The 27,681-nt window shown below is 37.7% G+C and overlaps 1 protein-coding gene across 7 annotated transcripts in view; it reads right to left on the bottom strand.

The window, feature by feature from the left end:
- Window positions 1–27,681, bottom strand: part of ESRRG (estrogen related receptor gamma) — a 378,341-nt gene that overhangs the window by 125,417 nt on the left and 225,243 nt on the right. For 3 of the 7 annotated variants that reach the window (XM_075707322.1, XM_075707323.1, XM_075707324.1), the window contains one exon: window positions 2,804–3,219. In XM_075707322.1, coding sequence (XP_075563437.1) covers window positions 2,804–3,219 — 416 coding nt within the window. Of the gene's footprint in view, window positions 1–2,803; window positions 3,220–27,681 lie in introns of those variants that run through there. The other 4 variants (XM_075707325.1, XM_075707326.1, XM_075707327.1 and 1 more) reach the window with 2 other exon arrangements.

The following is a 27,681-nucleotide window of genomic DNA, read 5'->3' as shown; positions in this document are numbered from 1 at the left end:
GCCTGTGGCTTACACCTACTGAGATTTCAAAAGACTCCTTTGAAATGGAAGGACTCCCATTGACTTAGTGGAAAGGACATCAGGCCTGACGTGAACGCAAGATGTGCTTCGTAATCTAACTTTATCAGCTCAGCCTTGCTCTCACTGAAGTCAGGGCAGTTTTTCCCATGACTTCAACAGGAGTAGCACTTAGGTTCTACAAGTCTAAGCTAATTTAGTAACTCATGAATGATAAACAAGAAAGGTTTGGGAAGTCAAATGTTCTTTTTCATTGAATCTATAATTAAGTACCCATTACAATTAAATTACTGGCATTTAAAATAAGCAAGTCTTTGAGCCAAGACATGTTATCCTTACATATGCACAGTTACAATATTTGACTCTTCAGGTAGTCTGGGCTTTACTATTATGTACTTATAAATTTCTTTGGTTTTTTCTGTTTTCCTGTTTTCCTATTTGCAGTTCTGCAGTCATCAACTTATTTTAAAAACAAGCAGAGGAAGAATGTGATATGAAACAGGAAGTGAAGTGGTACAGGGAAGAATGACCTCTAAGAACACTGGGACTACAGTCTATCTTTTAGAGAAAAAAAAAAAAAAAAAAATAACTCGGGGGAAGCATTCTTCATGCAAGCTTAAAGGTAGAATTTGCCCATTCAAAACATGAGGAGTACCTTTTTCTTATATACTTCTTGTCACCTACCACAATCCATGGTTTGATCCACCAAAGTAAGTAGCTTCTAGTATTTTGCATGGTATCTGAAAACTCTTAGTAGTTGCGTCAGTTTAGTCAGCACCATTACTGAAGATGCTGCCATGACATTATGATGGTAACAAACTTCCTATTCTGAGTTTCTTCATTATTGCTTTTTCATTCAATGCTTGGTTTTGCCTTACTGCATATTTGTTTTTTGTCTTCACCGCACTGTCACCTGCTGATGCAGCTAGTGCTCTAACCGTACTGAGACTTTTTGCACAGCTGCCAGTTCTAACTTGAGCTGCGTGGCCAAGTCCAGGTTGCTAATCTGGAGAATGACGTCCCTGTCTTGTGCTTCCATGCCCAAAAACTTGCTGTCTGTGGTGCAGTGTAAAATTGCAGGCTACCTATTACTGCCAGAAGTCAACACTTTCATCAGTTAATGTTTCTGTGGCATTTTTTCATGCTCAAAATACAACTAAAATAATCGTGCATTGAGTTCTGTAGGACAGCTATTACATAGCAATTAAATACCATTTATAAAAACAGAGTTCCTGGTTGAAGTTCATGCTTGAAGTTTAGCAACCACAAAATACAAATTGCTTCAGTGGAAACATTTTTTGAGCTTTTCTGAAAATGTTCTTGAAGGGCAAGTGAAATCACCTACCTCTTTTTTTACTTTATCCAAAAACAAAGACGTAAAATGAGCATGCTATTTCTGCATATGCACTCATTTTATGTATGAACGCAGGCCACAAGGAATCTTCACAGGTATGTTTGTTTACTGGTTTCAAACATTCTAACACTCAGCTCCATTACAACAACTGAAGTCTAATGTTTCTTTTTAGTGGCTATATGGCCATCATAAAATGGGTACTTTATGCTGGCAGAAGGCCCAAATCCCCCAGTAGTAAAATGGATGAGAGGAGAATAAAACAGCCATTGCCTCAGCAATGGATAAATTAAAATAACTTTCATTATTTTTCATTATTAATTTTACTTTAAATATGGAAGTACTGCATTTAAGAAATCTTGACCAAATGTTTCAAATTTTGGATTATGTGAAATCACAAACTGAAACTAACTTTATGCTCCTTATCATAACTCATTTGTAAAAAGAAAAGTATACCACCAGATTGCATTGTCTTTCCTGAGAATTCCAGGTGCTCAACATCTATGAAAATCATGCAGGCTTTATTGAGGAGTTTAAATTTGGACTTAGCAACCTAATTTTAGTCTCTGAAGTTTGAATTTAATTTAATGTGACGCTATATTCCTGTACAGGCCAAGCTTGGCCTCATGTTCTTTAAATAAAGCACGTTCAATGTTACTTGAAAGGATGATATCTAAATCAAAGTAGAAGGTTATTTTGTCTCCATTGGTTCTGAAGCTAGAACAAGTGGTCATGCAAATTATCCCATTCATACTAATTTATGCCAAAATATGTGGCTATTTGTAACAGGTATCAAGAGCAGAGTAGTACAAAGTACTGCACAGAGACCAAAAGCTGCCAACTTATTCTCCTTAGAATGTGATCTTACAGGTATTTGTTGAACCTGTTTAAGGCCACTGTATATTGTATGGGTGAAAGACCAGTTATTAATACGCTGATATGCACAAAGCACTACACCATTGCATTTTGTTCCAATTTTACGTGCTTTAACAAAAATAAACTGGATTTCTGTAACAATTTAAGTATGGTAGTAGTGTAACTAGGAGCAAAACCCAAGCACGATCCCTGTTTGCCAGCCACAAGGCATGCTCAAGATGCATCCACGACAACCTTCAGAAAATAATCAGTTTTCCTTGCAACAATCATTTATGGGATTCCATGAGAAACTCATACAGAAAACAAACCTGAACGTGCACCAGGGTGGCTCCAGTGTTTTTCTGTTTTTCACAATCAAAATAAATGTGGCAGTGGGCTTAAAATGACAGACAGAACTCCAAAAGAAGCCCAAAGGGGCTTTTTCATGAGTAACATCTGTAGGACCAAACACTATGCAGAATGAAAAGGTGTCGTCTGAAGTCCTAACAGGATTTGGCCAAGGACTGTACTATTTCACTTGGAGCAAAAGAAAGAAAAGAAGTTTGAAGAATAACCAACCTTGAATTGTCCTCTTGAAGAAAGCCTTGCAGGCCTCGCAGGAAGCCACTCCATAGTGGTACCCTGATGCAATGTCACCACACACCAAACACAGTCTTTTGGGCATCGAGTTCAGCATATATTCACACTTGGTCTGTGAATCTTCAGCGATGGTGCTGGAGCAGTCGTCATACCGTTTCCTGACCGGCCCGTTGCCCCCAAGCCCTGTGGCCGAAGGGTAGAGAGGAGGTGAGTCCAGCCCGTTCTGATGTCCATTCATGGTGGAACTGTAGCTCCCACTGGCGTCTGAGGAGCCACCAGGGCTGTGGTGGTTGATGCTGTCCGTCAGAGAGGCAGGGCTCGACGGTTCCGTCTTGATGTATGACGAACAGCTAGAATCAATGTGTCGATCTTTGCTTGACATTCTGCAGAGAAGCCTGTAGTGGAGAGAGAGAGAAAGAAGAATCCGTGTATTAAAGACAGTGCTCTTTAAGGCTGCTCTGGAAGGGTTAGGGACTGCACATCATTCATTCATTAGTCAATACCTCTTGTTCTACATGAAGGTAATCAGCATAAGGGCATGACAGAGCTTTGTCAAAGCTCCAGACAGGCAGTAAACAAAAACTTTAGAGAGACCAAATCTGTCTGTCGTCCCCTCCACCTGCCCTCTAGGCTACGTGTCAACTTCACATCAACTCTAAATTCTGAACTTGTCATCTAGCAAGTCAAAAAATTTAAAAAATCCTATTAGATGACTCGGTTATTAAATGTCTTCCTTTTTCTGTCGGTACTTTCTTTCTGTAAATTCCATCATTATCAGGAACAAATATTTCCAAGTTTGATCACATAAATGTTCTGCTCTGTAATTAACATTTGTCAAGACACTTGACTAAAACACGTATCCATCATCTATTGATCTGATCCCAGAACTGAAGAACAAGTCTCCCACAGTCTTTTTTTTTCCTTTATTAATATTGCTTTATTATAGATACAGCTATTTAGTAACGGAGTAGCACATCAACTGGTAACTCTAACAAATAATTAAGGCTAGACTCCATTTTCACAAAATCTAAGTGAAATGATTCATCAGCTCTGGCTGCAATTACTTTCTAGCCATTATCCTCCATAGGATCTGACATTTTACGTGTTCTGTGCCTGGATTAAAAAAAATATATTAGAGTAAATTTTAGATAGAAGTTTTGTCTTTCAGAAGATGAGATTCTGTCTTATTTCTCAGTTCTCAAGTTTTCAGAATTAAGCCTCTGAAATAAAACCATATAACATTTGATCTGACAAATTAGTGCTTTGTACTGGGGGCAGGGCGGGGGTGGGGGGGGAGAATCTTCTTTGTCTATTGCATCCTCAAGTCTTTTATTATTTTTAAACATGTTTTAGGGAGAACAAGGGACAAAAATAAAAATTAGAAAGCTCCAAATCAGATACTATCTTCATCTTCTACAGCTGTGATTATGAGACCACAGTAGCAAATGGCCTACCCAGCATTTTCCTGGCAGTACTCTCAGAAGCTGCCAAAGTACAGATGACAGTTATGAGCATTTCTCTAGAAACGTTTTCAGCAGAAAAGCAACTACCCCATAAGGCCACCCACCTGGAGCTATAGATCATGATTTCAAAGAAAATGCAGGAGTCCAGACAATTTGACTGACTTAACTTTCTAAAGCCATTTTTGACATCTTGTCTTCACTTTTTCACCTTTTCATGTTTTTTTTAAAATAAATTAAAAAAAAAAAAAAAATCAATTTCTACCTCAAGATCTGGAATCAAATTCACCAACAGAAAAAAGACATAAATCCAGAGAGTTGGCTTCCTTTCCAATGAGGGTAAGCAAGATCAAAGCCTGACCCTTCATTAAAAAGATCTGCTTAGGATGAGATTTATCCTGAAATCAGTGCCCATGGATCCTATTTAGGATCTCTCAATTGTTGTGATTTTTACTGTAAAATTCTACTGAAAACAAACGACACGTGAATTTGGAAAACAGACAGACTGATGTGCAGAAATGTTACCCTCCAAACTTAAAATCAGTACTTATTTGGGGAGGGGGAAGGAGCAAGCTATCTGGTGTCAACAAATAAACCAAGGAAATGGGAAGGTTAAAGCCGTGAAAATATCTTATTACATTGGACCACCTGCTTGTGTTGTCCTTTCCTCAAGAACTAGAGGGGGAGAAATCCCCTTGCCAGCCTGCAGTAGCGTGTGCCTTTTCTTCTGCATCTGCTGCCTGTAGCCGTCACTGTTAATGAGTGCTGTAATTAATAGATAGCTCTCTCTTGTCTCTCTACTTGCACTCTGGGCTAAGCACTTTTCTCAAGTCATCGTTTGAAAGAAAGCGGGTCGGCACTGACTTACAGCAGCTCTGCGAATTCCTTTTAATTTAGAGCACTTACACCACCACTCCACTTATTACCTTATAATTACTGGACCGCTCTCACATACATTATGATCTTAGACTAGACTTAGAAGTTATTAGGGTACTAAACCACGGTGTCTCTCCATCTCTCTCTCCCCTTCTTTGACACTGAATTTTATACAGCTACGATTAAAAACATCAATTAACTTTCACACTCTACCAACTTATTTTTTACATTATTTTTCTATACACTAACACTAAGGTCCTTTTATTGACTAAACAGGTACTTGGTCTTTTCATATCCCTGCTGCTGAGACTCCACATATAAAGTCTCAAAATACAGCAACAGGAGTCACTGCCTACAGTCTGTCATAACCAGCTTGATGGCACATTCTTGCCTAAGACTCCCACTGCAGATTTTTTTTTCTAATTTGTGCAATAATGAGCTCGAATGTCACCCTTCCGAGAAAAAACATTTGCAATTAATTAGTTGTCCAAATGCATGTTGTCTTAGCCAGTGCAAAAGTGGATATCTCCCACTCCAAGCAGTCAGAACCAAAATATAATCTCAATTCTACAAGCATGAAAATCTGATCACCAGTGCTGCTTAGGCTAAAGCCAGTCTGATGATGCTTCTGAAGTAGCAGTTTCTGGTACTAACCAAGATAGAGCTGCTTTTGGCTACCACTTGAACAGTACAGACTGGACTGGTGCATGCTGGCAAAGCACAAATGCAGTTAAAACATTAACCACTCCAAGGAAAAGCAAAACCGACAGCATCTGACTCTGAGAACAAAAACGTTCTCAATCCCCCAAAGAAGGTGAACCAGAGACAAGGCTGGGTGCTAGCTGTGGGTGGGCAACAGACACCTACTGCTTTCACTCCTTCGATACTGTGCCACATCTGAACGAAAGGAATTCAAGAGCCATCTTATACGGATGGCAGGTGGGACCACCATCAAATTATCATGCTGAACATTTGGAATAATGCCTAAGCTAGATCTCTGTAAAATCCCTCCCTCAGTTCCCTCCTAATTACTACTTAGCTCGTTACACTGAAGAATTCCTAGACACCATTGCATTATAGTCTAAAACTACAGTTGGAGCTTAATTCTCTCTTCCTCTCTGTGTCTGAAATTCTACAGCTCTATTATTCAAGCCTGAAATATTCACAACTATCTATAAATTCAATTGTCAGCTGGTGGGTTTTATTCTAGACCTCACTTCAATCTAAAATTAGAGGCACTAAAATTCACATTAACTCTAAGAGGAATGTAGTGAAAAAGACTTTATTTCAAAAGAACACCTTTTTGTCAGAAAGAGCTATTTTCAAGATGATGGCTTTATCTGCATTCAAAGAGAATAAGCCCAATTCCACATTGTGCTGTTAATGCAAAATTTTTAGGTCACATTGGATTAATAAAAATCTAAATTTAGTTAAGGTTTATGAATAGAAATAACACGTGTCATATAAAAACGTACAGTATTTATTTTAAAGCCTTGGTGGGGTTGTTTTTTTTTCTTTACTAGATTTTAAGTCAAATAAATGGCAGCTCCATTTGTGGTGGGCTGTTCTCAGGTACGTTTTCTAACGATTGGTAGCTCTAGGGTAAACTTTCCTTTCAGTAATAGGGAAAGTAACTAATTGGCTCTAGAAGCATTTCCATGCCCCTATACAAGAGAAACTACATAGGGTGCTGCAAGCCTCGAGTAATATGCAATATATAACACGACTCTTCACTTCTCTACTAAATTTACTTAACAACTTGTTCATTTAAGTAAGACCTGAAGCCAGTCACTGCTGGCAGAAAGCTACAGTAACAGAGCACTTCAATATGCAGCTCCTGCTTTAAAACAGTCTTAAACAATAGTGAATAAATTGTAATGCTACGTGCTTATGAAAGGTTGAATATATTAAGAATTTATTAATGCAATCACATTCATATTTCCATCTACCTGCCACATTACTAATGATATTGACAGTGCTGACACTGGCTAAATCAGTATCAATATACAAGTGGAGTGCAAAAATTAACTGCATCTGATTACAGTATATAGCCTTAAAAAAGAAAGCCTTCCCATTTGAGCCACTGGAAGCACTCTTTATATTCCACCTATACATGCAACTCGTTCAGAATGTTACATTTCCCTCATCTCCCTTATTACCAATACCTAAAGGAGGTCAAAACAACATGCCAGTACTTCATAATCTGTGAACACATTTCATGCTCGCTTTTCAAGTAGGAAAAGCTCTGCTTACAGAATCATTTGCTGCTTCAGAGCTGTGCTGGTGGTTTCAGTGACAGTAATAATTAGTCACAATAATTAGAGTGAGCACCTTTATTACAGACCAACACAAAAGTCCACTTTTACCTGCACATGAAGTTTTTCTTTCTTGAAGAGAAAATTAACCTATTTCCATAAATGTCAGAACAGGTTGTTAGCAGTTGACATTTTTAATGACAGCTACTACATGGGAGCATCAGCAAGGCAGTTGTTATTATGCACACCTAGGTACTTTTTCAATCCATCTGATTTTCCTCCAGTACATTCCTCTAACAAACATGGATGTTGACCAAAACCGTTTTAACTTGTTATCTTCATACTTTAGCTACGAAAACCAATGCTAGAAGTAAGTCCTGGTCTAGGTGACACAGTAAGTCTGTAGCAGAGCCAGGAATGGAAGCCAGCTCCTTGCTTTCACTGTAAAGACCACATTTCCTCTCAAACACTGCTTACTTTCAGTATCATTTCACAGGTTTATACCAAAATCAGTAGACAGAAAACAGTGCAGCATGTTCCAGTGATTTCCCATACTCTGCTTCTCGGAATGTAAGACGGAAAAATGTTTGTGTGGAAAGAAATGAAAATGTTGCTTCTTGCACCGACACCCACACCACTACCTCAAGACGTTCGCCAGGTCTTGTTAAAGAGCTGAGTAACAATTTCAGCCAAGCTGCTTTACGCTGAGCATTTTTTTTCTGCTTCAGCTAATTGCACTCTAGTAGAGTAACAAAATGTGAATCACTTAGTAGGAAAATGGGCACCAGCTGCTATTGTCAGAGAATGGAGATGCCGAAGAAAAGGAAAGTGACTGAATGAAGTGTCATGTCAGAAATCAACGGTGCAACGTGTGATTTGAGAAAACATGACTACTTTACAGAGACAGGGTGTCATTATGGCATCACAGTAATACGATGCTTTGACAACTGCTGGGTCTAACATATCATCATTGCATTAAAGGTGCACTGGCTTAGTTGGGGGAAGGAAAAGAAAGGATTTCTTCTTTTAATAAGAAATATCGTAAGGCCTGCTTGGTTAACCTACTGGATGGATCATTAATTGCAAAGTATTGCTAATCTTGCCCCATGCACGTACAAACAAAACTGTTATTACGCATTATGTCTTCATTAATGAACACACATGCACAACCACACAGTAAAGAGTAGCCTGTGCAAAACGGAATGGTTGTGGTGGATTTTTTGTTTGGTTTGTTGACTTTTTTTGTTTTAAACAAATGTTGAATGTTTCTTTTTTTTTTTTTTTTTTTGTAATTCCCTTTATGTTTTCTTGAAACCTTCACCACTTCACCTTGGTAAGGGAAAGCAAAGCAAGCCAATGACTTCTTCCAGAGCAGCTGTCATAGCCACTAGCAGCCGGAACACAAGCAGCAATGCTTGAAGCCATCATGTTGTTACCAGCAGTGGCCTGAGTTAGCTGATGATTGCTGACAGAGGATCCAGCTTCCCAAACAGTTATTACTGCTCTGTATGCAATCTACCACGCTCTGCTAAAGCACTTCCTACACACAAGGCACTGGAAGACTACACTACTGCGTGGTCATTTTTAGTTTAACAAAACAAGCCATTATCTGAGGCCCTTCACATTTGCATCTAATCTGAGAGGCTGCACTTAGTTTGTTTTCTGTGCTGCTCTTAAAAAGCAAAATTTTCAAGTGGCTGAGTTGCAACTACTGCAGACCCTCCAAAATGAAGGGGAATTATTTTAACCTTCCCTCCCTCCCCTCCAGTACGTAAATATTCATTATTGCTTCCCTTTCTATTTCACATTGATTCCCTGTGCTTCCTGGTTGATGAACTTTGTTAACAAGAAGGAAATGATCCTGAGATACCCCAATGTGTTGCAAATTATCACTGTTGACAGCTTCTGCATTTAAGGATTACATCTGATGCAACAATGCATACTAGTGTCATTTATCTTTAGCTCATTTCCTTGGACCTATTTCAACTGAGGGTGAGCATCTCTTGTTTATAGCTCTAAATACTGTAAGTGAGCAACTGGCAAATCAATAAAACTGTTAAATGCATAATAATACTGTGTAATTACTTACATGATGTTTTGCATAATTAACTGTCTGAGGTGTTCCTTGATATAATGGATACTCACAGTATGGAATAACCTATAAGCCTATAAAACACACCCTGTTTATACAAACAGAAATTATATTTAAAATTCTCATTCTAGTAATCCAAATCGGGCTTTGGCACTATATGACAGAAAGCCTTCCTTTCCTGCCAAGTCTAAATCAATTCTTATAGCATTACTTCATAACTAACGTGGTATTTCACTGATGATGACTATTACCCTGATTACTTGGAAGTAACGTAGTAATAGCAAAAATACACTTAGATTAAACAAACTACTGCTATTTAATCAATATTATTGAGACAAACTAAGTGTTTTAATAAGTCTGTATAGATGCACTAATGGTGGTTTAATTAAACGTGTCCTTAGACATGCACAAGCTCTGCAGCATACAGATCCCATGGTCTGACAGACCATAACATTACTCTTCTGAATTTTAAAGCTGAAGCACTTATATAGCCAACAGAATTTAAATCTTTTCAGACTGCAACATGATTATTCTTTACATCAGGTACCCTTTTGGGAACAAAAAGTAAATGGGGAAGAATACTCAAAGACCTTACACCTTTGAGCCAAGACACCAGACATTTGAAGGGGTGCCAGCCATCAGTAACACAGTAGTCCAATGCATCCAATATCTGTCACTGCAACAAACTTACCAAAACAAACAAACAAAAATGCTCCAGCTGAAAGGCAAAAACTAAAGCTGACATAAAAATCACAAAACTGACCTTTATTTTTGCAAGCACGTATGCAAGAAATATCCTGTTAGCTGTGTTATGCACTACTACTAGCAGGCCACCACCACAGAAAGCTTCCTGCAGAAAAGACTTGCCTACTTCTACAGATTTCATGTATTTCAAGTAGAAAAAGATTCTTTTTTGGTATGCTCCGATGATTCAGTTTTCAAATACTTTAAAAAAAAAAAAAGGCAAATACTGAAGTGAAGGCAACACAAGAAGTAGATGACACTTTAAATTAAAATAATTTTGGAATGCCTGAAAGTTATACATAAAAGAAATGTATGATTTTGTATTTTGTGTACGTTGTATGGTTCTGATACAACTTAAACCTCAGTAAATACTTCATATTCCTACTTAATTTTTAGGTTTCTCTTTTTCTCCTGTGTTTCTAACATTTTTACACAGAACATAGCTGTTTGAGTTACAACCATATCATTAGAAAACTTTAGACTTACCTCTCTCATTTAGCAGCTTCTAGCCTAATGTTACATATTTCTTGTTGCTACAGTACTTAACATGCCTCATACGAGTCTGGTTTTCAGTGCTTGGACAGCTGCACAAACTCAAACTAAGAGACTTCCCTTCCCATGCCCAGTTTCAACTGAAAGGCTGTGCTGTGGCTACTAGAATGACAGCCAAGTTTCAACATATAAAAATCAGTATATTGATCAGGAAGAGTAAGATTCTATTACTCTATTTTCAAACTGCAGCCTAACACTTTTAATTCATATCACATATTGAAAGACAGCAAATCTCTGGTTAAGAAGTTAGGCGTTTTTCTGTGATGGAACATCATTTTACTTGCAGTTATACTCCAGTGGTATCAGGTGGAGTCCACCTGATGTCTGTTACGTCCTCTGGGGGCTGGAAAGTGTCAAGGAGTCATCTAATTATTAATTGCGAGGATTCTTTTCATTAAGAGAAATCAACTGAAATAGCAAAAGAAAATCAAATGTTACATTCAGCTACTTCAAGGGAGGAAAAATACAAAACTACAAAAATAAGTAAAGATTTATTCAAGAACATAACAGGCTTTCTAAGGAGGGATTATTTTGAAATGATTACAGCATCAAAAGCAGTTACTTGCACTAGTCAGAAAGCCAGTACTACAGATCAGAGAGACATAGCTGTCGTTCATCACTTTCCAAAAGGAAAAAGATAGAAAAATGCCTTCATTCTCAAGAGAGAGACAAAGTTTTGCATCATCAGATTTTTCACAATTTCTAGCAGTGATTTCCTTCCATCGCTGGAAGGCAGAGTGTAGGTGTGTGCACACCATGTACCTGTCTCCCCACCCAGCTCCCTCACTGATTTTCTGCACGTTTGTAGCAGAAGAATTATAATTTGTCAGCCAAGCTCTGTTAAATTGGAGAAGCGATTAGAAAGAACATACCAGAAATAGTATCAGAGAGCAAGCGTCTTAAAAGACTCAGGACTAAAACTTACAAAGCAAGTGATCCTTCTCCCACCCCCCGACTCGGCTGGCTCCCAAGTGCATCCTGTCCTCCCAGCCACACGCCACCGGTTTTAAATCCCCCCCGCCCCCCATACACGCGTGCACGCACAAGCATCCAAAAAGCTACTTGGTGAGTTGGAAAATGACGTTTTCCTGCAATCAGTGTTTAAGTGAATGTTTGTCCCAGTGTGTTACACCATGCTGTCAGCTAGCAGCAGGGAGTCGTTGAGTTGTTACTACATTTGATTTGACTGCCAGTAGGAAGCTTTATTTCTACCAACTGTTAGTTGCCAGCTCTAAGGACCTTCTCTTACTTTGAGAGGGTTTTGGGTTTTTTTTAAGATATAGTCCATTATTTTTCTCTTTCACTCTGAGGACTTTCAGTGTACGACAGAAGTATCTCCACATGTCCATGCATGACAGCAGTCTCTTTTCACTTGCTGCCTTAAATGCAAAAAAGTAATTGTATTAGGGCAACTATAAGTTGATCCTGACACACATCAGAAAAGTGATTTTTATATCTGGACATCTGAGTGAGAGGTGCAAAGATGAATATTTACAGAAGCAAACTGAAGCAGGGGGATTTTATTCTGATCTTTCCCGAAAAACATGGGATTAGAGTCTGGAGGAGTAGGTATGGAGAGAGAACCTGGGTGAATTTTCCTTCCAAGGAGAGTGTTTGCTATCCAGATCTTTATATGCTTCCCAGACAGAGTTTTTAGTAGGACTTTCTGTTTGCTTGTTTATTATTCATGCATATATTGCAAGGTTTCTCCTCTGTCAAACAAGATCCTATAACTTTAACAATTGTTTACAATGCTTCCTCTTCCTACACAATAATGATGATTTTGATAATTAGGATGTAATTATATAATGGATCTGACAACAACTTCCAACAACGAAAAGCATCTTTAGAAAAATGAAAGCATATGTGTGAATAGTGCAGGGAGGTGGGGTGGGGGAGAGAAATACATTCCTATGAGACAGCCTGAGAACTCAGGCTGAATGGAAAAGTAATTAACACTAAAGAGCTAAAACTGTAATTAAAGAAAATTTCATTAAAGGGAGGCAGGTGATTCCACTTTCCTAAATATGACAGGGTGCTGTATAAAAATAAAATAGCAGCCCGTTTCAGTGAGTGGAGCAGGAAAGCCATGTCTTTAACCAGATCAAATTCTCGAAATTGGCTGTCAAGACGGGATTGTTGTGATTTATACCCGTCTATCAAGCGCATGAAAGAGAGAGACAGGAGAGGAAAAGAGGCAAGCTGCTGTCGCTTCCATTCGCAAAGCACCTTTAATTTCCACAGCACCATCTGTTACCAAATCTAATTCACATTCCCTCCTAATCTGGTTTAGTTCTGTAATACTAATTCTTCCACTACTCTTATGAACATCGCTCTCAAGAAAAAGCTTTGGTTCTGGGCTGGTAAAAAATTGAATATTATACAGTTAAGGTTCTGGTGACTTAAGTGAAGCATGCTGCCCATTAAAATGCACTCCTGGTAAAAGGATTTGTTTCCAGTCAGTGAAGAGATACAGAATTGCTCACATTTGAAAAAAGTCATGGGGGGAGGAGGGGAGAGGAAAAGGAGGAGAGAAAAACGGGGGAGGGAAAAAAAAAAAAATCACAGCTGATAATAGGAAAGTAGGCTGTGGACATGAAAGCAGAGATTGTCATAAAATACAATTGTTGTCAAGTTTAGTCACTTTCAGTACTGGCTATAAAATCACTTTGTCACGGTCTCATATCGAAAGCTTGAAACTGTATTTTTGCTAAGGCAACTAAAAGGAGTGAAATGCAAGACTCTATAACACAGAAAATATTTCTTTCAAATCATGAGATGCAAATGTCCGTAAGAACCCAAAAAGGTAGGGACAAAAATTGAAAGTGGTTTAAAACAGTCTCCTGAGGGCCAGCATCTCACCAAGAGCCACGGTCTTACTCTTAGCTGTGTGATGCCAACAAAAATCCCAATCACTTTTGTGGGACCTAGAAACAAAGTAAAGGGCCAGGCCTTTCCTGCAGCTAAGCGTTTTCAGACAGGCAGTCCCTCATCTACCGGGTCTAGGGGTGGCTCAGCTTTCTTCTCGGTTCCCACACAGAGCTCCTTGATCAGGTCCTCCTGAAATCAACATAAAAAGAAAAAAAAGGACCTAGACAAGTACTGCTAATAATGATATTATGGTACTGTTTATTAATAATGCTCATGTTTTATTTATCGATTTTAACACAGATCTTAAACTGCATTCCCAGGGAGTACCACTATCTCCCTCTTACAGATGGGCAAAGCAAGACACAGAAAGGTGAAGAGTTGCCTACCACTGCTCAACAGGCCAACAAACAGAATCAAGGTTCTGGGGAATCCCAGTCCAGTATATTTTGCATTACTTCTCTTTTTTTTTTTTTTTTTTTCCCCCATGGCTTTGATGAAAACATGCCTTGGACATTTATTTCTAAGAATGGAACTTGCCTTGAACTTCCAGAAATGAGACCTTTGTTATTTTTAAATATGTATTTTTTTCTAAATAGGAAACTTGTTTTAAGGCTAGATGAAATCTCTTCTTATTCCTACATTAAAATGTTTATTTTTCTGTTAAAGTAATCCCAATTTCTTTGTGCGTAGCCTTCCCAAAAATACAGCCTATGGCAAGAACAGCTTCAGCCAGCACACAGGGTAATGTGTGAGCAATGTGTAGCTGTGAATAGCCCAAGGTTTTTACGTATTTCTTTTCTTTTAAGGATTTGAAATAAAAGAGGCAGCCAATATCAGGAAAAACAAAAATACTTTGATAGACCAGTAATAGTCCACAAAATGCAAAAAGGAGTGCTAGTTTTCATTATATGAAAGAGTAATGCATAAACAAATACCTGGCAAAAGAAAAGATTACAAATTTGTAACTGCTGTGAAACATCCATGAACAGAGATGTCAGTTCTAAAGATGAACATGAATTCTTTAGAAGTCTGCTCCTCCAATATCACTGCCTGATTCACAAATTGCTTAAATCATCTGGGTAATTTTATAAACAGTGTTGGGTTTGTTATTTTAATAGGAAGAGTAGGTTAAAAAAAAACAAAATCAAAATTGTTCCAAATACAACACATCTGCCATTCATTGTGGGTCAAAACCTTGGGTACAGGGAATAAGACCCAGCAACTCTGAAGCTCTGCAAATTTAACTAGCTAATGGTGTTATTCCCCAATCCAGCCTGTGGTTTCAGAGGGTCTAAGGTCCTGATACTCCGATATGCAAGATGCAAGTGGATTACCGTAACCTACTGCACCCAAGGAAAACCACGCTGATATCAAAAGACTCAGAGGGCATAGCAGTCTTTTTTTTTTTTTTTTTTTTTTTAAAAAAAAAAAAACCCTAAAGCATTTGAGTGATATGAGCCCTGGCTGTTAATGCACATTTCTTCTTCTACACTATGAAGTCCCTTAACATTTGTAAATGAAAACTGTAAGAAAAACGAACCTCTTCCTTTGAGTTCCTACTCTTTGTTTGTTTATCTGTCTTGATTCTGGAAGCACTGGAAATTAAAAACAGGCAAACAAACAGCTGAGTATGTTACTTGAGTATGGTACTGAGACAACTGAATTCATCACATGCTGAGATGAATCAGAGAATTTACAGAAGCAAAACCTATGCAGCTTAAGTCTTTTCTAGTCTGTCTTGGATTTTGATGTGTGATTACAGATTTTTACAAATAAACAAACAAACCTTTGGATTTCACAGTTCCTTGTTCTTCACATATTACTACGTGTAATTTGAACCTATTTATGCCACTGGGTTTACATGTCAGAGATTTGCCTCTAGATATAAGCAGCAAAGGTCAGGAAGTAATGGCTTTCACTTTTAAAATGTTTGCATGACTCCAGCAAGTTTGCAGGATGAGCTTTTCACAAAGTCCTGATATGGTTCCCACTCTTTTATCATTTGCCTTTTATTTTGGTGGGACTCGCAGGGAGAAAAGAAGGAAATCCAGCATATTCCAGAAAAATTGTCTAAAGTAACAGAAGTGTACCAGCCCAATTATTACATTCAGAACAAGGATGTTGCTACTTGCAATTATAAAGCAATCTTATCAATATGCTGCAATTATTACATGCTGAACCTGTGGTCACGTCTTCCATAAGAAGTCACCGAGAGACTTGTCCAAGAAAAGCTTTACATGAACAGATCAGCATTAATTACTCCATATTGCACACTGCAAATTTCAGCTGTATTTTAATGACAGACTTCCTTCAGTTGCTTCAACAGTATAAAGTCTGGATCAGATATTTATTTCTTGTAGATCTAAAAGTTCTGCTTAAGTCGACTGCCCTTGGGTAAGCGATGAAAGAAAGACTGGCCTGAAGAGAGCACTGCATTCCACTGTTAAACTAAATTAGAGAGAGACACATTTGATCCTGAGTTTTGTGCCTCCCTAGTTTCAGCACAAGTTCAGGCTGCTCAGCAAACTGAATATCAGCCTTGGTCAGTTAATGGGAGTGCATTAAATGATAATTTTACCAGATTGAGCTTTACATTTTATATCATTATAGGACTAGGGTCTGGAATAAAAATCCACCTACATTTCACTAAGCGTCTGCCTAGAACATACACTGAGTCTGCTCCACTCCTTCACTGGTTCTTTACACAGTAGAGGGTCTGACAGCAACCGAGTCTTTATACTACCATTGCTTCACAGAATAAATAGCCTGGAGTTCTAAAAAATAAATTATGAGCAACCAAGATAACACCAATATACTCAAAACTTTAACTGCCCATAGTTCGAAGCTTAATAAACTGAGGGTGTTTGTGGAGATCAGCGTGAACACCTAAAAGAGGCCACTCTCATCTACCCCTGGATGGCTGCATCAAACATACTGTCAAATCCAAAACGGGACATCAACTGAAACATCTGTCATAGGACAACAAATAATGATAGCCAAATGATGATGTGGGATTGGCTGACTGTACATTATACAGGCATGGTTATCCTACAGGTTGTGTTAAATATGAGAGCCTAAGATTTATGTTATGGGTGATAAGGCCAAGAATGCTGTAAAAGTGAAAAAATATGGCAACAGTATGCAGTACATCACTACTAGGATAATTATTTATATAAAAAGTTCCCATTCTTAGACTTCCAGCGTGTAGGGATAAAATTCATATATTCAAAGAAGACATAATAATAACCTGTCAGCTTGTGGTGATGGATATGTTTTTAATCCAAATGACCACAGTCTCCAGTCTACCTGTCATAAAGGGACACGAAAAATTGAATTTTCCTTTCATAATTCTTTAAGTTGAAAGGGAAAAACACAGAAGCATGATAAGTGGCTCATTCCAGTGGACAGATGGACAGGCAGTAGTAAAATGTATGAATAAAAGGCACTGTTCCTTCACTAATGCTATTTTCACTTGTTACACACTGCAACTCAAGACACAGGTAAGGTATTCCGTCCTTTGACTTTTCAAGTATACCCCTATATAATCTAAGTTATACTCCATACAATAAGAGATTGCTATAAAGACTAAGAAGTGTATTACACTATTTAGCTGTCATTTGAAACCAATCCTGCACAAACGAGCACAAAAGCACTACTTCACGTGCATCTTACTGACCTAAGGTAATTGCCCACAAAGGTCTCCTATTCTTAAATTCTCTGGTACTAGGAAGGAGTATCCAATCTGTTTAGTTTAATTTCTAAAAATTCACTCCATCAAGGAACCCTGGCAGAAATTTAATAAATCTATCAGTCCCTTCTGATGCAGATGGACAACTACACAGCCCATTCCTGTCCGTTCCACCCATCACACATACAAACCCACACCACATCTGCCACAAATCTTCCCCAGCCTGCATTCTTCCAGGGGTAAAAATGACAAAGAAATTTAACTAAGTTAATTTCAAGTGCTGAAAATGTAGGCAGACTGCTCAGTTATTTCATTTGAAAAGATCTTCATTTTCCCATCTGTGTTATGGCAATTTTATTACACATTCGGCAAATTTACAGTAACAAGATGTTCCCCTGACAAATTAATCACTTTCCAAGCATTTTATCATATAAATAAAATATCACCTCAAGAGAGAAAATCAGCTCAATCAGTTGATTTAACCCATCTTTCGGGGAACTCGTCTGAAACAGATAGAGCACGGTTTTTCTGAAGAGGGACTGTGCACACACCCTCCTGGACTCCCAGCTCGTACGGTGAGGTTCTTCCAAAAGAAAATGTTTAAGACTAGCTGATAGCATACCAGATTCTTACTGTAAGAGCTACATTGCTGCAATAACAGACCTCTATTGGGAACAAATACAGACTCATTTAGAAGTTGGTACGGCCTTTAACTGAGGAACTGCATCTCCCCTTAGATCACTGATAACTGTTTCTGCAACATTTCTCTGGTGTTTTGCAACAATCATAACTTAAGAGTAAAATATATATTGTTTTTAATAACCTGCTCCAATGTTTTAAGAATCTCACAATAAAATAACACAGGTAAAACTCCAACCAGTTTTGCAGCTGATGAAACTTAATGGGGTTTTGCTTGGCTTTTTAAAATTTCCCCAGTGCTCTCTACTCATTTTGGAAAGTAAATTTTGTTTTTACAAAAAATAAGAGGCTGGCAACATTAGCAATGCAATATATGAACAGTAGAGAAGTGGGTTCAATTCAAGTTTTCCTAAACTAATTCTTAAAACAACTCAATGCCTTTCTGGAGAGAATCTGTCACTGAAGCAATTTAACCTCTGCGCCATTTAACTTTTCTCCCTCTGCCCTGCTTCCCTCATTCTCCTTTCCATTCAGGGACTGCCAACAAGTATAAACAAGAACAAGAAGGACTACCTCTGCTTATGTTACTAGAATTTAAAATAGTTAAAATAAAAAAAATTTAAGCAGATTTGTTATTTTTACCTGGAGTTAGTAGTATCAATACAGGCTTTTTGTATTTATTCTAACACTCTAAAGAAATATGATAGTAAGTCACCCTTTATGCCAGAACCACCACCCTGCCAGACAACACACATACATAATTCTTGCAACATGACTATACTCGTCAATGAGATATTTACAATATTCTCAACAACAAAATTCTAGGTGCCAAGGAGAAGAGAATTCACACATCCAGACAGCCTTTTCATCCCTTTACTCCCTCAGCAAAATACTAACTTTACCTCCCCAAATACTAACACATGAAAAATACATATAACACCACGATTCACTAACCTACAAGCATGAAAACAGCGTGCTTTATGGAACACTATCAAATAGCAACATAAATGCTAGTACTCGCTACCTAGCCAATATAACTAATAATGCTGTAAATAGCTACATTAATACTACAAGGCATCAGTATTAAAAGCTGCAGGCTCTGCACAACCCTGAATGGCTTAAGTGTTATCAATAAAGAATGTTCAGTTGAACAATTATAAATTTGCATACAAAACCAAAATTCCATATCCTACATGTATCTTCTACGTGCTAAAACATTCCTGGTTTAGGTACTTTTTTTTTTTAAAGAAAAAAAAAAAAGAAAGAAAAAACCAAGACGCTCAGAGGTCATGAAACACAACCAAGAATTCTGATCATAGATCAGAGCAACTTCAGATCTTTCAATGGATGCTGAAAACTTAAAACAAAAAAGAAAAGAAAAAGCCAAACACAAGACAATTAATTACAGTACTACTAAATCTTAGTCTTTCCTATATTGGGAAAATGTAAATATTTGCTGCGCAAGATGCAAGTGAACCAGGCCAAGTGGAAAGGGTTTATTATCCATGGACCCCTTCCTCCAAGTACTTCCCCAGGAAATTCACTACCTGTATCAAGTGATTTATGCATGCAAGCTTTGCAGGGTCAAGTCCCAAAAAGTCGTGTTTCATTTAAGGAGCACTTTCTGCAGATTTCACTAGAAAAAAGGGCATTCTGAACATGAAGTATGTGTCACAGGATGGCTGCTTCTTTCCTTGAAACGTAAACAATGGAAATAAGTATTTTTCCTGTTCCAATTAATGTATATTTTCAAAAGACTTGGAGCAGACACTCTGTTCTCAACCACTACACACAAATCAACTATTCTGATCTAAACATAACTGAAAGCAGTGCTTTCCTTGAGCATGAAGTATAAAGTTCAAACGCTGTGATGAGAAAAAGATACTACCTTCTCCTCACTTACATCTTTAAAACTGTGCAAAATTCAGTGAGTTTGAGTGACATCAGAATACAACTTTGAATCCAACATCCTGCTAGATACTGAAGACCCATGTGCCAGGGCAGCCACTGTGGAAGCAGCTGGATTTAATTCCATGCAGTAAATGCACAATTGCTTTCAAAATTCAGCTCAGCTGGTTACAGGATCCAGCCAGCATTTTATAAAAAGTATGCAATGTTCAAATGAAAGCATAACAATACACAGCCATTCACAAAATGAAGGGCAAATCTTGCAGACCTCATGTAGGGCAGAAATCTCCAGGATGAGAAGCAACCTAAGAGAACACTGGGTGTCCCTTATTTAACCCAAATTTCTACTAACGTCCATTTATTCTGACAATATCTACTAACTGAGGCAAAGCGTCTTCATTTGGTACGTCTTTCACAGCCTGCTAATGGCCTACAAAAATTCTGCACTTCGCATCTAAATGATGCTTTGGCCTAAATGTTTGAGATGCATTGAATTCCTTTAGCTGGCCTTTAAATTAAAAATTACAACTCTTCTTTTGAAAGTCATGTCCTTGCAGTTCTGAAATAGCCACTAATCCTTTTATACTCCATAAAATATTTTCATCATTTTTTTCCCCCTGCAATTGTTTCCTGATTCACCACAGAACATATACTGTACTCCTAAAACTCATTTAACAGTGGAGTCAATGTACACAGAGAATGAGAACTCAAAGACCTGGAAAGTTAAGAATATAGAGTTTAAGTTACTTTCAAAGGTTAGATTAATCTTCATTTAATGGTGGGATCATGTAACTTCGGGGATCACATTTTAGAGGGAAGATGGATATTCACACTGACTCAGATACTTTAAAACAGTCTCCAGGACCTCAACTTTTGCAAACAAACCCTCTTCAATCTGAGGAAGGTACAGGACACAGCACCTTATAATTTGAAAGATGACAAAGTGGATTATTGGTTAGTTACACGTGCCAGTAGGGTGATCCGTTACCATGGACATTCTACTGCAAGTACACGATGTCGCCTTAATAGCAGCTAGAGCCTTATTGGCTTAAAAAAAAACATAAAAAGGGTTTTGCATGTGAATTGAACATAATAGGTTTGACATGGACTAACCTTAAAGAATCCAATCCACTCAAATCCCTTTGAAGGCTGCAGCTGAATTTCATGCAAATCTTAGAGAAGTAGCCAGGCTGTTGGGATTTCAAGATGCTGTGCCCCTTTCTTCTCCAGATCTAAAACCAGGCAAAACAATGACACAAAACCCTCCCACAATTTCAAGGATTCTTCCTGATGATCCTGGTTTTATTCTTTAGCCCAGGAAAGTTTGACATTTAAATTAGAAAGCAAGAAGATGTTTCCTTACATCAGGGAACATCACAATATGAAGCCGATCTTTTATTTTTTTAAACACAGCACTGGAGTAATGTTTCCTGCATTAAAAAAATCTGACACACCACCACCATTATTAAAATGTTTAGGATAGAATGATTCAGATTAACTTCCTATGCCCAAATCTAGCATTAACAATTTTTTCTTTTTTAAAAAGAATTCAATTTTAGCAATAAATAATCCACCATATTCTAAAACCTTCTGGAGGTCATTCTGAAATTCAAGCAAGCAACTATAAAATAAACTTATTCATTTTTTCAAGACCACTGTAACAATATAAAATTCTGTTTGCTTACCCCCATTAAAAACATCTAAGGAGATTTAGGTGTTCTATGTACATTTACATAGGCACAAAAGCATATATATTTTTGTCTGTATAACGATATATACACTGACAGCTGGAAAATTATTTGTTTGATGACTGGATTTAATCTTCACCTGATAAACATGAGAGGAAAAGGAAAAGCATTTGTCGACCGCTTTTCCTCTTAGAACAAAGTACAGATGACTACAAATGTAACTAACTATATAACCAAATCAAAACCACAGTGTGTATAAAGCACCGACTATGCAAAGTAGTTATAAATTCTTGGTTAACAAAGGGCACAGAAAGCCCTTAAAGGAAATATTTTATTTCTGCTAAATTAATACCTAAAAGCATTACATTTCATCAGTTTCACTTAGGTTTAAAGTCCCCAAAGATTCTCCTCCTGAAACTGGCTATATTTTATGTGCAAACCAGGCTGAGAGCTATCTAAATCTAGATAAAACTCATTGGCTTGTAATCTTCACAATGATCTATACATCTAAATCTATATGCAAATCAAATGCTCTCATGCATTAACACATTCCAAAGCATCTAGGAGTAAGAGTGCTTTCTCGCTCTCACAACCCCCCTCCTTTGCTCCTCTCCCCCTCTCTTTATTTACACTAGCTACCTAAATAATTCACACTGCCTTCTTTTCAGCCTGAATGTTCTTCTGTTGAAGCCCGCAATGAGCTATTGCAGTAACCAGATGGACACATGAATGCAGCAGGTGGGACAGATGGCAGACCGCCCTGTCTGACGCTGGCTGCTTCAGCCTGGGCTGCCTTTTCCTTCCAGGTACATTACCATCAGCGTAGCAGAAAGCAGTACGCAGAGGGAAAAAACCTTTTACATACAATACTATATGAATGAGTTAAATAAATGGCCAGATGCTTATTTGCTTTTTAAAGCAAAATGCAATTTACTTAAGAGTGTGTAAGCAGCGTTTCCCCTCTTCCCTTAAAGAACAAAAGTCCATCTCCATTCTCCAGCAAGCCCCCCGAGTGGTGCACATAAAACAGAATATGCCTGAAAGCTTATAAAGATCTTAAACTCAGGACTTCACAAAAATTTTGATTCAGCTTCAGGTTCCAAATGCCTCTACCCTTTCACAGGTAACTGTTCTAGTTTTTTTATATAAACCTATGCATCTTCAGGTTCACGGTCACAGTTTTTAGATGAAGTCTTAACAGCTACTGTACGTACAGTGAAAAGCTTCCGTTTCCATCTGTGTAGTATGTTCCTTGACTGAATTTCTTCTGCCTCCTATTTCAGGAGATATATAAAACTAATAGTTTATTACAAAAGATTTGCTACTTCTAGGGAAAATGCAAACAAAAGCTAAGGCAGTAAGTCTTTCTTGAACTGTAAAAATTAACATTTTAATACGTTACTTTCCTCTCTGGAACACTGGGCAAAACACAGCGAAGATGACAGTAAGAAAAAACTATTATATGCATTTTGAGCAAGAACACATGATATTGAGGAAAAAAACCCATCTGGTGACACATCTGGCAGAGTTTGACTGGCATCAGTATCGTCGTATCACCGAAGTTACTCTTTTTATACAAAATGTATTGCTGTCCAAATGAGCGGAAATGGTTAACTTCATCCTCTTTTCAAATCAGCAGGCAACTGATTCAGTGTATTAATTGAAATCACTTTCAGGGACAATTTTGAAAAAAAATGTAAGCGGTCAGTTAGATGCTCTATGCAATCCTGTATCATCCAGATTTGTTTCTCCAACCTCTTCTCCCACCCCTTCTGCTGTGTCAACGACAGCAGCCTGTGTTGCTCCCTGCTCTGCCTGCCTCCCTTTCACAGTGCTTTTCACCCTACCTCCTTTTCATCGGATGCACCTTCTCCGAACTGACACAGAGGAAACCACCCACCTCTCCCTCAAATGACAGGTAGATTTCTGCTGATCTACAATAAAACAATCCATGTTTCCTTGTTAGCTTGAAGTTAAGACTTTTATTTTAAATTAAAAATACAAAACCACACACAAATTTTATGCAACTCTATATGCACACATGCAGAGTACGGCTGCACTTGTCCTATTAAAAAGTACGTTGTGCCCTTTTCTGCAGCTTTCATGAATTGCTTGTATTTGTAGTCATCAGAGCTCTTGAATAGGAACTACCTATATATTTACACACTGTACAACCACGGTAGCATGACAGGGGCCTCTATATACCAACATAACAAATACTAAATGACAACAGGGTAAATCATATGGAATTGATTTGCAATTACACTCAACTACTGAGTTAAAATATCTTTTTTTTTTTTTAATCAGAGTAAGCAATTACACAATGTTGAAGGTAAAAGAAAAAGTGTAAGTAAAGACATGTTCTGCATTAGATTCTGCTCCCCCTGAGCATACTGGTATAACTGGAAAAAGAAACTGACTGTAAATAAACCTGTATGGGTAAAGGAGGACTGGTCCGAACCGGCAACTAAAGCCTGAAACAAAAAGGAACTTACCTCTTCAGAGATTTAAACACACTCAGTAGGGACTTTAATAATAATAAACACAATAATATAGCATCTAGTTTCACCTGGCTCAGGGAGAAGACATAGCAGTATTATCAGTTTATTCTTGTTTATTTCTGACCTGGCAGAAGAAATGGTGAACTACTATGCACTACCAGCTTCAGAAAAGCATTTCAAGTTATAGTAACTAGTTTACAACGTCACAGAGAGACAGTAAAAGCAGTGCACTTTACAGTCAGTTTACAAATGCTATCACACAAGTTGTGATTTCACTATGATGATATAAGCTGTTTTCTCAACAACAATATATGAACAGAACTCTGAACATGCAGGAACACCCTCTTTTAAAAATAAACCTCTGAGCCACTGCCAGGTTGTCACAACAGGAACACACACGCTATCGGAGCAGCAATCATAGAACCAAACTTGGATTCAAAAAGTGTATTACATTGGTAAGGTTGTTTCACTACTGATAAAAAGTTAATACAATGAAAAATTACGAACTCCCAAGCCTTCTGTTTTCATCAGCAAAACTTGGGGTTGAAACTGGTCATGTACATTCTTAGCGCTGAAACAGTCTGTGTATTTGACTATATGTGGGGAAAAAACAGGGGAAGAAAGAATGAAATAATTCCTACCGTAAGGCCGCAAGGCTGATACCGGGTTCTTTCTGGTTTGGACATATTTTCACATTTTAGGTATTATTTTAAAATAAATTGCTTTAATTCTTGACTATTTTTTGCTCTCAAACCTATTCAATTCTCTTTAACTTCAAATTTAAACTTTGAATTCCTGCTTGTGTAATGCTTGCCATTGCTATGTGGACACCATGTGTAAGCAAAGCCCCCATCATCTGAAGCCTGAGGTGTCCCCTCAAAAATCAGACCTGTACCTCTAAAGAAAGAGTTGTATATGGACCATCTTGACAGGAAAAGGAGCAGAGTTGCACAGGTGTCTGTGAAGACAGGATTTGGACCCTACCAAAGCAGCTATTGTTCATAAAGGCGTTACAGTAAAAAAAAAAAAAAAAAAAAAAAAAAAAAAAAAAATTGCATACCTAAATACCTATGTATAATTTGGTAATTTGCAAGGAGTTACTGCTGCTGAGAGAACATTGAATAAAAAAAATTTAAAAAAAAGAGACCTTCATTCCGTAAATGATTGTCAATCCCAATCACATGAGAGCATCCTAGGAAAGAAGACATAATTATACTTAAACTGGACTTGATATAAATATGACGAGGTTGATTTTCAAAAGGATCAGATTTTCATTAGAGCTCTGCAAACAGAACATCTGATGAGTTTTCCTAGGGCTGAGGTTGTAGGATTTCTGAAAATGCTTCAGGAAAAATGAGTTGTGTTTTTTGTGGTTTGGGGGTTTCTTTTTGGTTTCAGTGGGGTTTGTGGGTTGGGTGTTCTTTTATTTTGTTTCAGGAGGGTTTGTTGGGGTTTTTTTCATATCAAACTACATATATTGTGCAAATGTAGCCTGATAGATAGTAACCTCTTTTCAAAGTCTGGTCCAGGAATAATGGGAAAGAGGAAAAAAAAAAAAAAAAAAAAAAGACCCCCAAAAAACCACCAACCAAACAAGAACTAAAATTACACACAATATTTATGAGAAATTATGTCACCTCAAACACATCTTTACCTAAAACATGAAAATTTCTCTGGTCAGGTAATATACACTGATAGAGGCAGGGAAATAGAAGTAGCTTATAAACAATCCTAATATAAAACAACAAGTAAATTCTGCTTCCGCTGCAAATGCATCCCCCTAACTTTTCATACAGAGCATAAGTGAGGGCAGAATTTGATGCTGAATGTAATGGACATAATAAATACATGACTTTAAAAGCTCCCAAATATGCAAATGCCAAGGAATGGGAAAGCTGCCTTTTTAAAAGAAATGTGTACAGAAGAAATAGGCAGACATTAAACCCTAAATCGTGAAGGTGTAATTTCAAAAAGACCACACAATCTACCTGCTCCCCTATGTCAATGACCAAAAAAATTAAACACTGAATGCTGACATTCCATCCTCCCTTCCCTCTGCTGCAAAAACTGAAGCACTAACTTTGAACACCTTGACATTTGCCTCTATGCCTCCGGTTCAACACTAACTGAGGTCTACTCCTAAAGGAGGAAAAAGTGTCTTTAAAAATCTCAAAATACATAATAATTCTTGCACTTATTTCTCTGCAGCTGAGCAGAGCCATTTACATAGTCCACTGAACACTGTTTAGTAAACACGACAAGAGTGCTTCTGTCTTACTGCCCTTGTAAAACCAAGGCAGGGGTTCTGTTTTTAGTGCACACTCTGGTTCAGTGTTAATCCTGTTTTATGTTGTTCACACCTGCTGCTGACTAGCAGCCTGCTGATGGGTTGTGGTTTGTGCTGCTCTGAGACGATCCTCACCAGCTTCAACAAAAATCTAATCACTAAAGTGGAAACAAAACCCCAACTGCTGTGCAAAAACTGTAAAAGGGAAGAATGGACACGCATGCCTCAATTTTCCTTACTCTGCTATTTCTGACTGATCAAAACTTAACGTTGGTGTTTAAGTGCACGTGCTTATATTTAATCCTCACACCTAGCTTTACTAGTTCTTCTTCTCCAGACAGCAAATCTTAGAGACAAATGTCATGGACACAACCTTTATAAATATATGCTACGTAACTCACCTTTTCCTTTGTGCCTAAGAAAATAATAGGCTTTGCTCTAACAGAAATACTGAATGTTGATAAAGCATCCTTTTTTCAACCTTTACAGAAACAGGCTTTTGCAGATTTTCCAAGCAACTTCCTTTAATGTATTTTCACGTGAAATTCAAATGTTACTGTTCTAGAACACAGCTTTTTTTTTTTTAATCACAATGCCAATGAATACATTGAAGCATTTTTTTTTTTCTAAAAAAAAGGCCATGAAGTCAGATCTTCCTCCCATTGATCCCAGCAGTAAAACACACCTATGCCTTCATTTCTACAGAAGATTGAATGCTTTACCAGAGACAAAAAGGTGATCTGTGATTAAAGGAATGGGTCTGGAATTTCACAGTGCTCATATCCAGAGAGAATAAGAAAATCAAGGAAAGGAAAACCAATTACAATAGAAACCCTTTGTTTGGCAAACACATCGATGCAAATTGTGCACTGAGATCAGGGATAAAAATCACATGCAACTTTACCAACGCAGAGACTCACATGTAGGCACTGTTATCTACAACAAAGTTTTGCACTCTGAAAAGTCTCTAAAATGAAGGGCAGGACATACTATTTTCATACCTACTTTAAGGTACTCTTTATACGACTAGAATAACATAAAGAAGCATCAGAACGTTTGGAGAGTGAGCTGTCTCCTTTAACCTGTTGTGCCATCTTGGCCTATTTCTTTCTACAAGTAGAAAAATGCTTTCTGTCCAAGAGCCAAGTTCCTGTATCTCTTAAACACTTTATGAAACTTTTCATAAATAAAATGTTGGTTGGAGTCCAGTCAAGGCAATTCTCCATCTATTAAAATTTATTTTGCATCTCATGGGGAAAGACATCCTGAATGACCATGACCATCCTTTGTGACTTT

Source organism: Pelecanus crispus, chromosome 3 (assembly GCF_030463565.1).
Source record: "Pelecanus crispus isolate bPelCri1 chromosome 3, bPelCri1.pri, whole genome shotgun sequence".
NCBI classification, from domain to species: Eukaryota; Metazoa; Chordata; class Aves; order Pelecaniformes; family Pelecanidae; genus Pelecanus; species Pelecanus crispus.
Note: the sequence above shows the minus strand (reverse complement) of the source record. Positions and strands in the feature narration are given on the sequence as shown.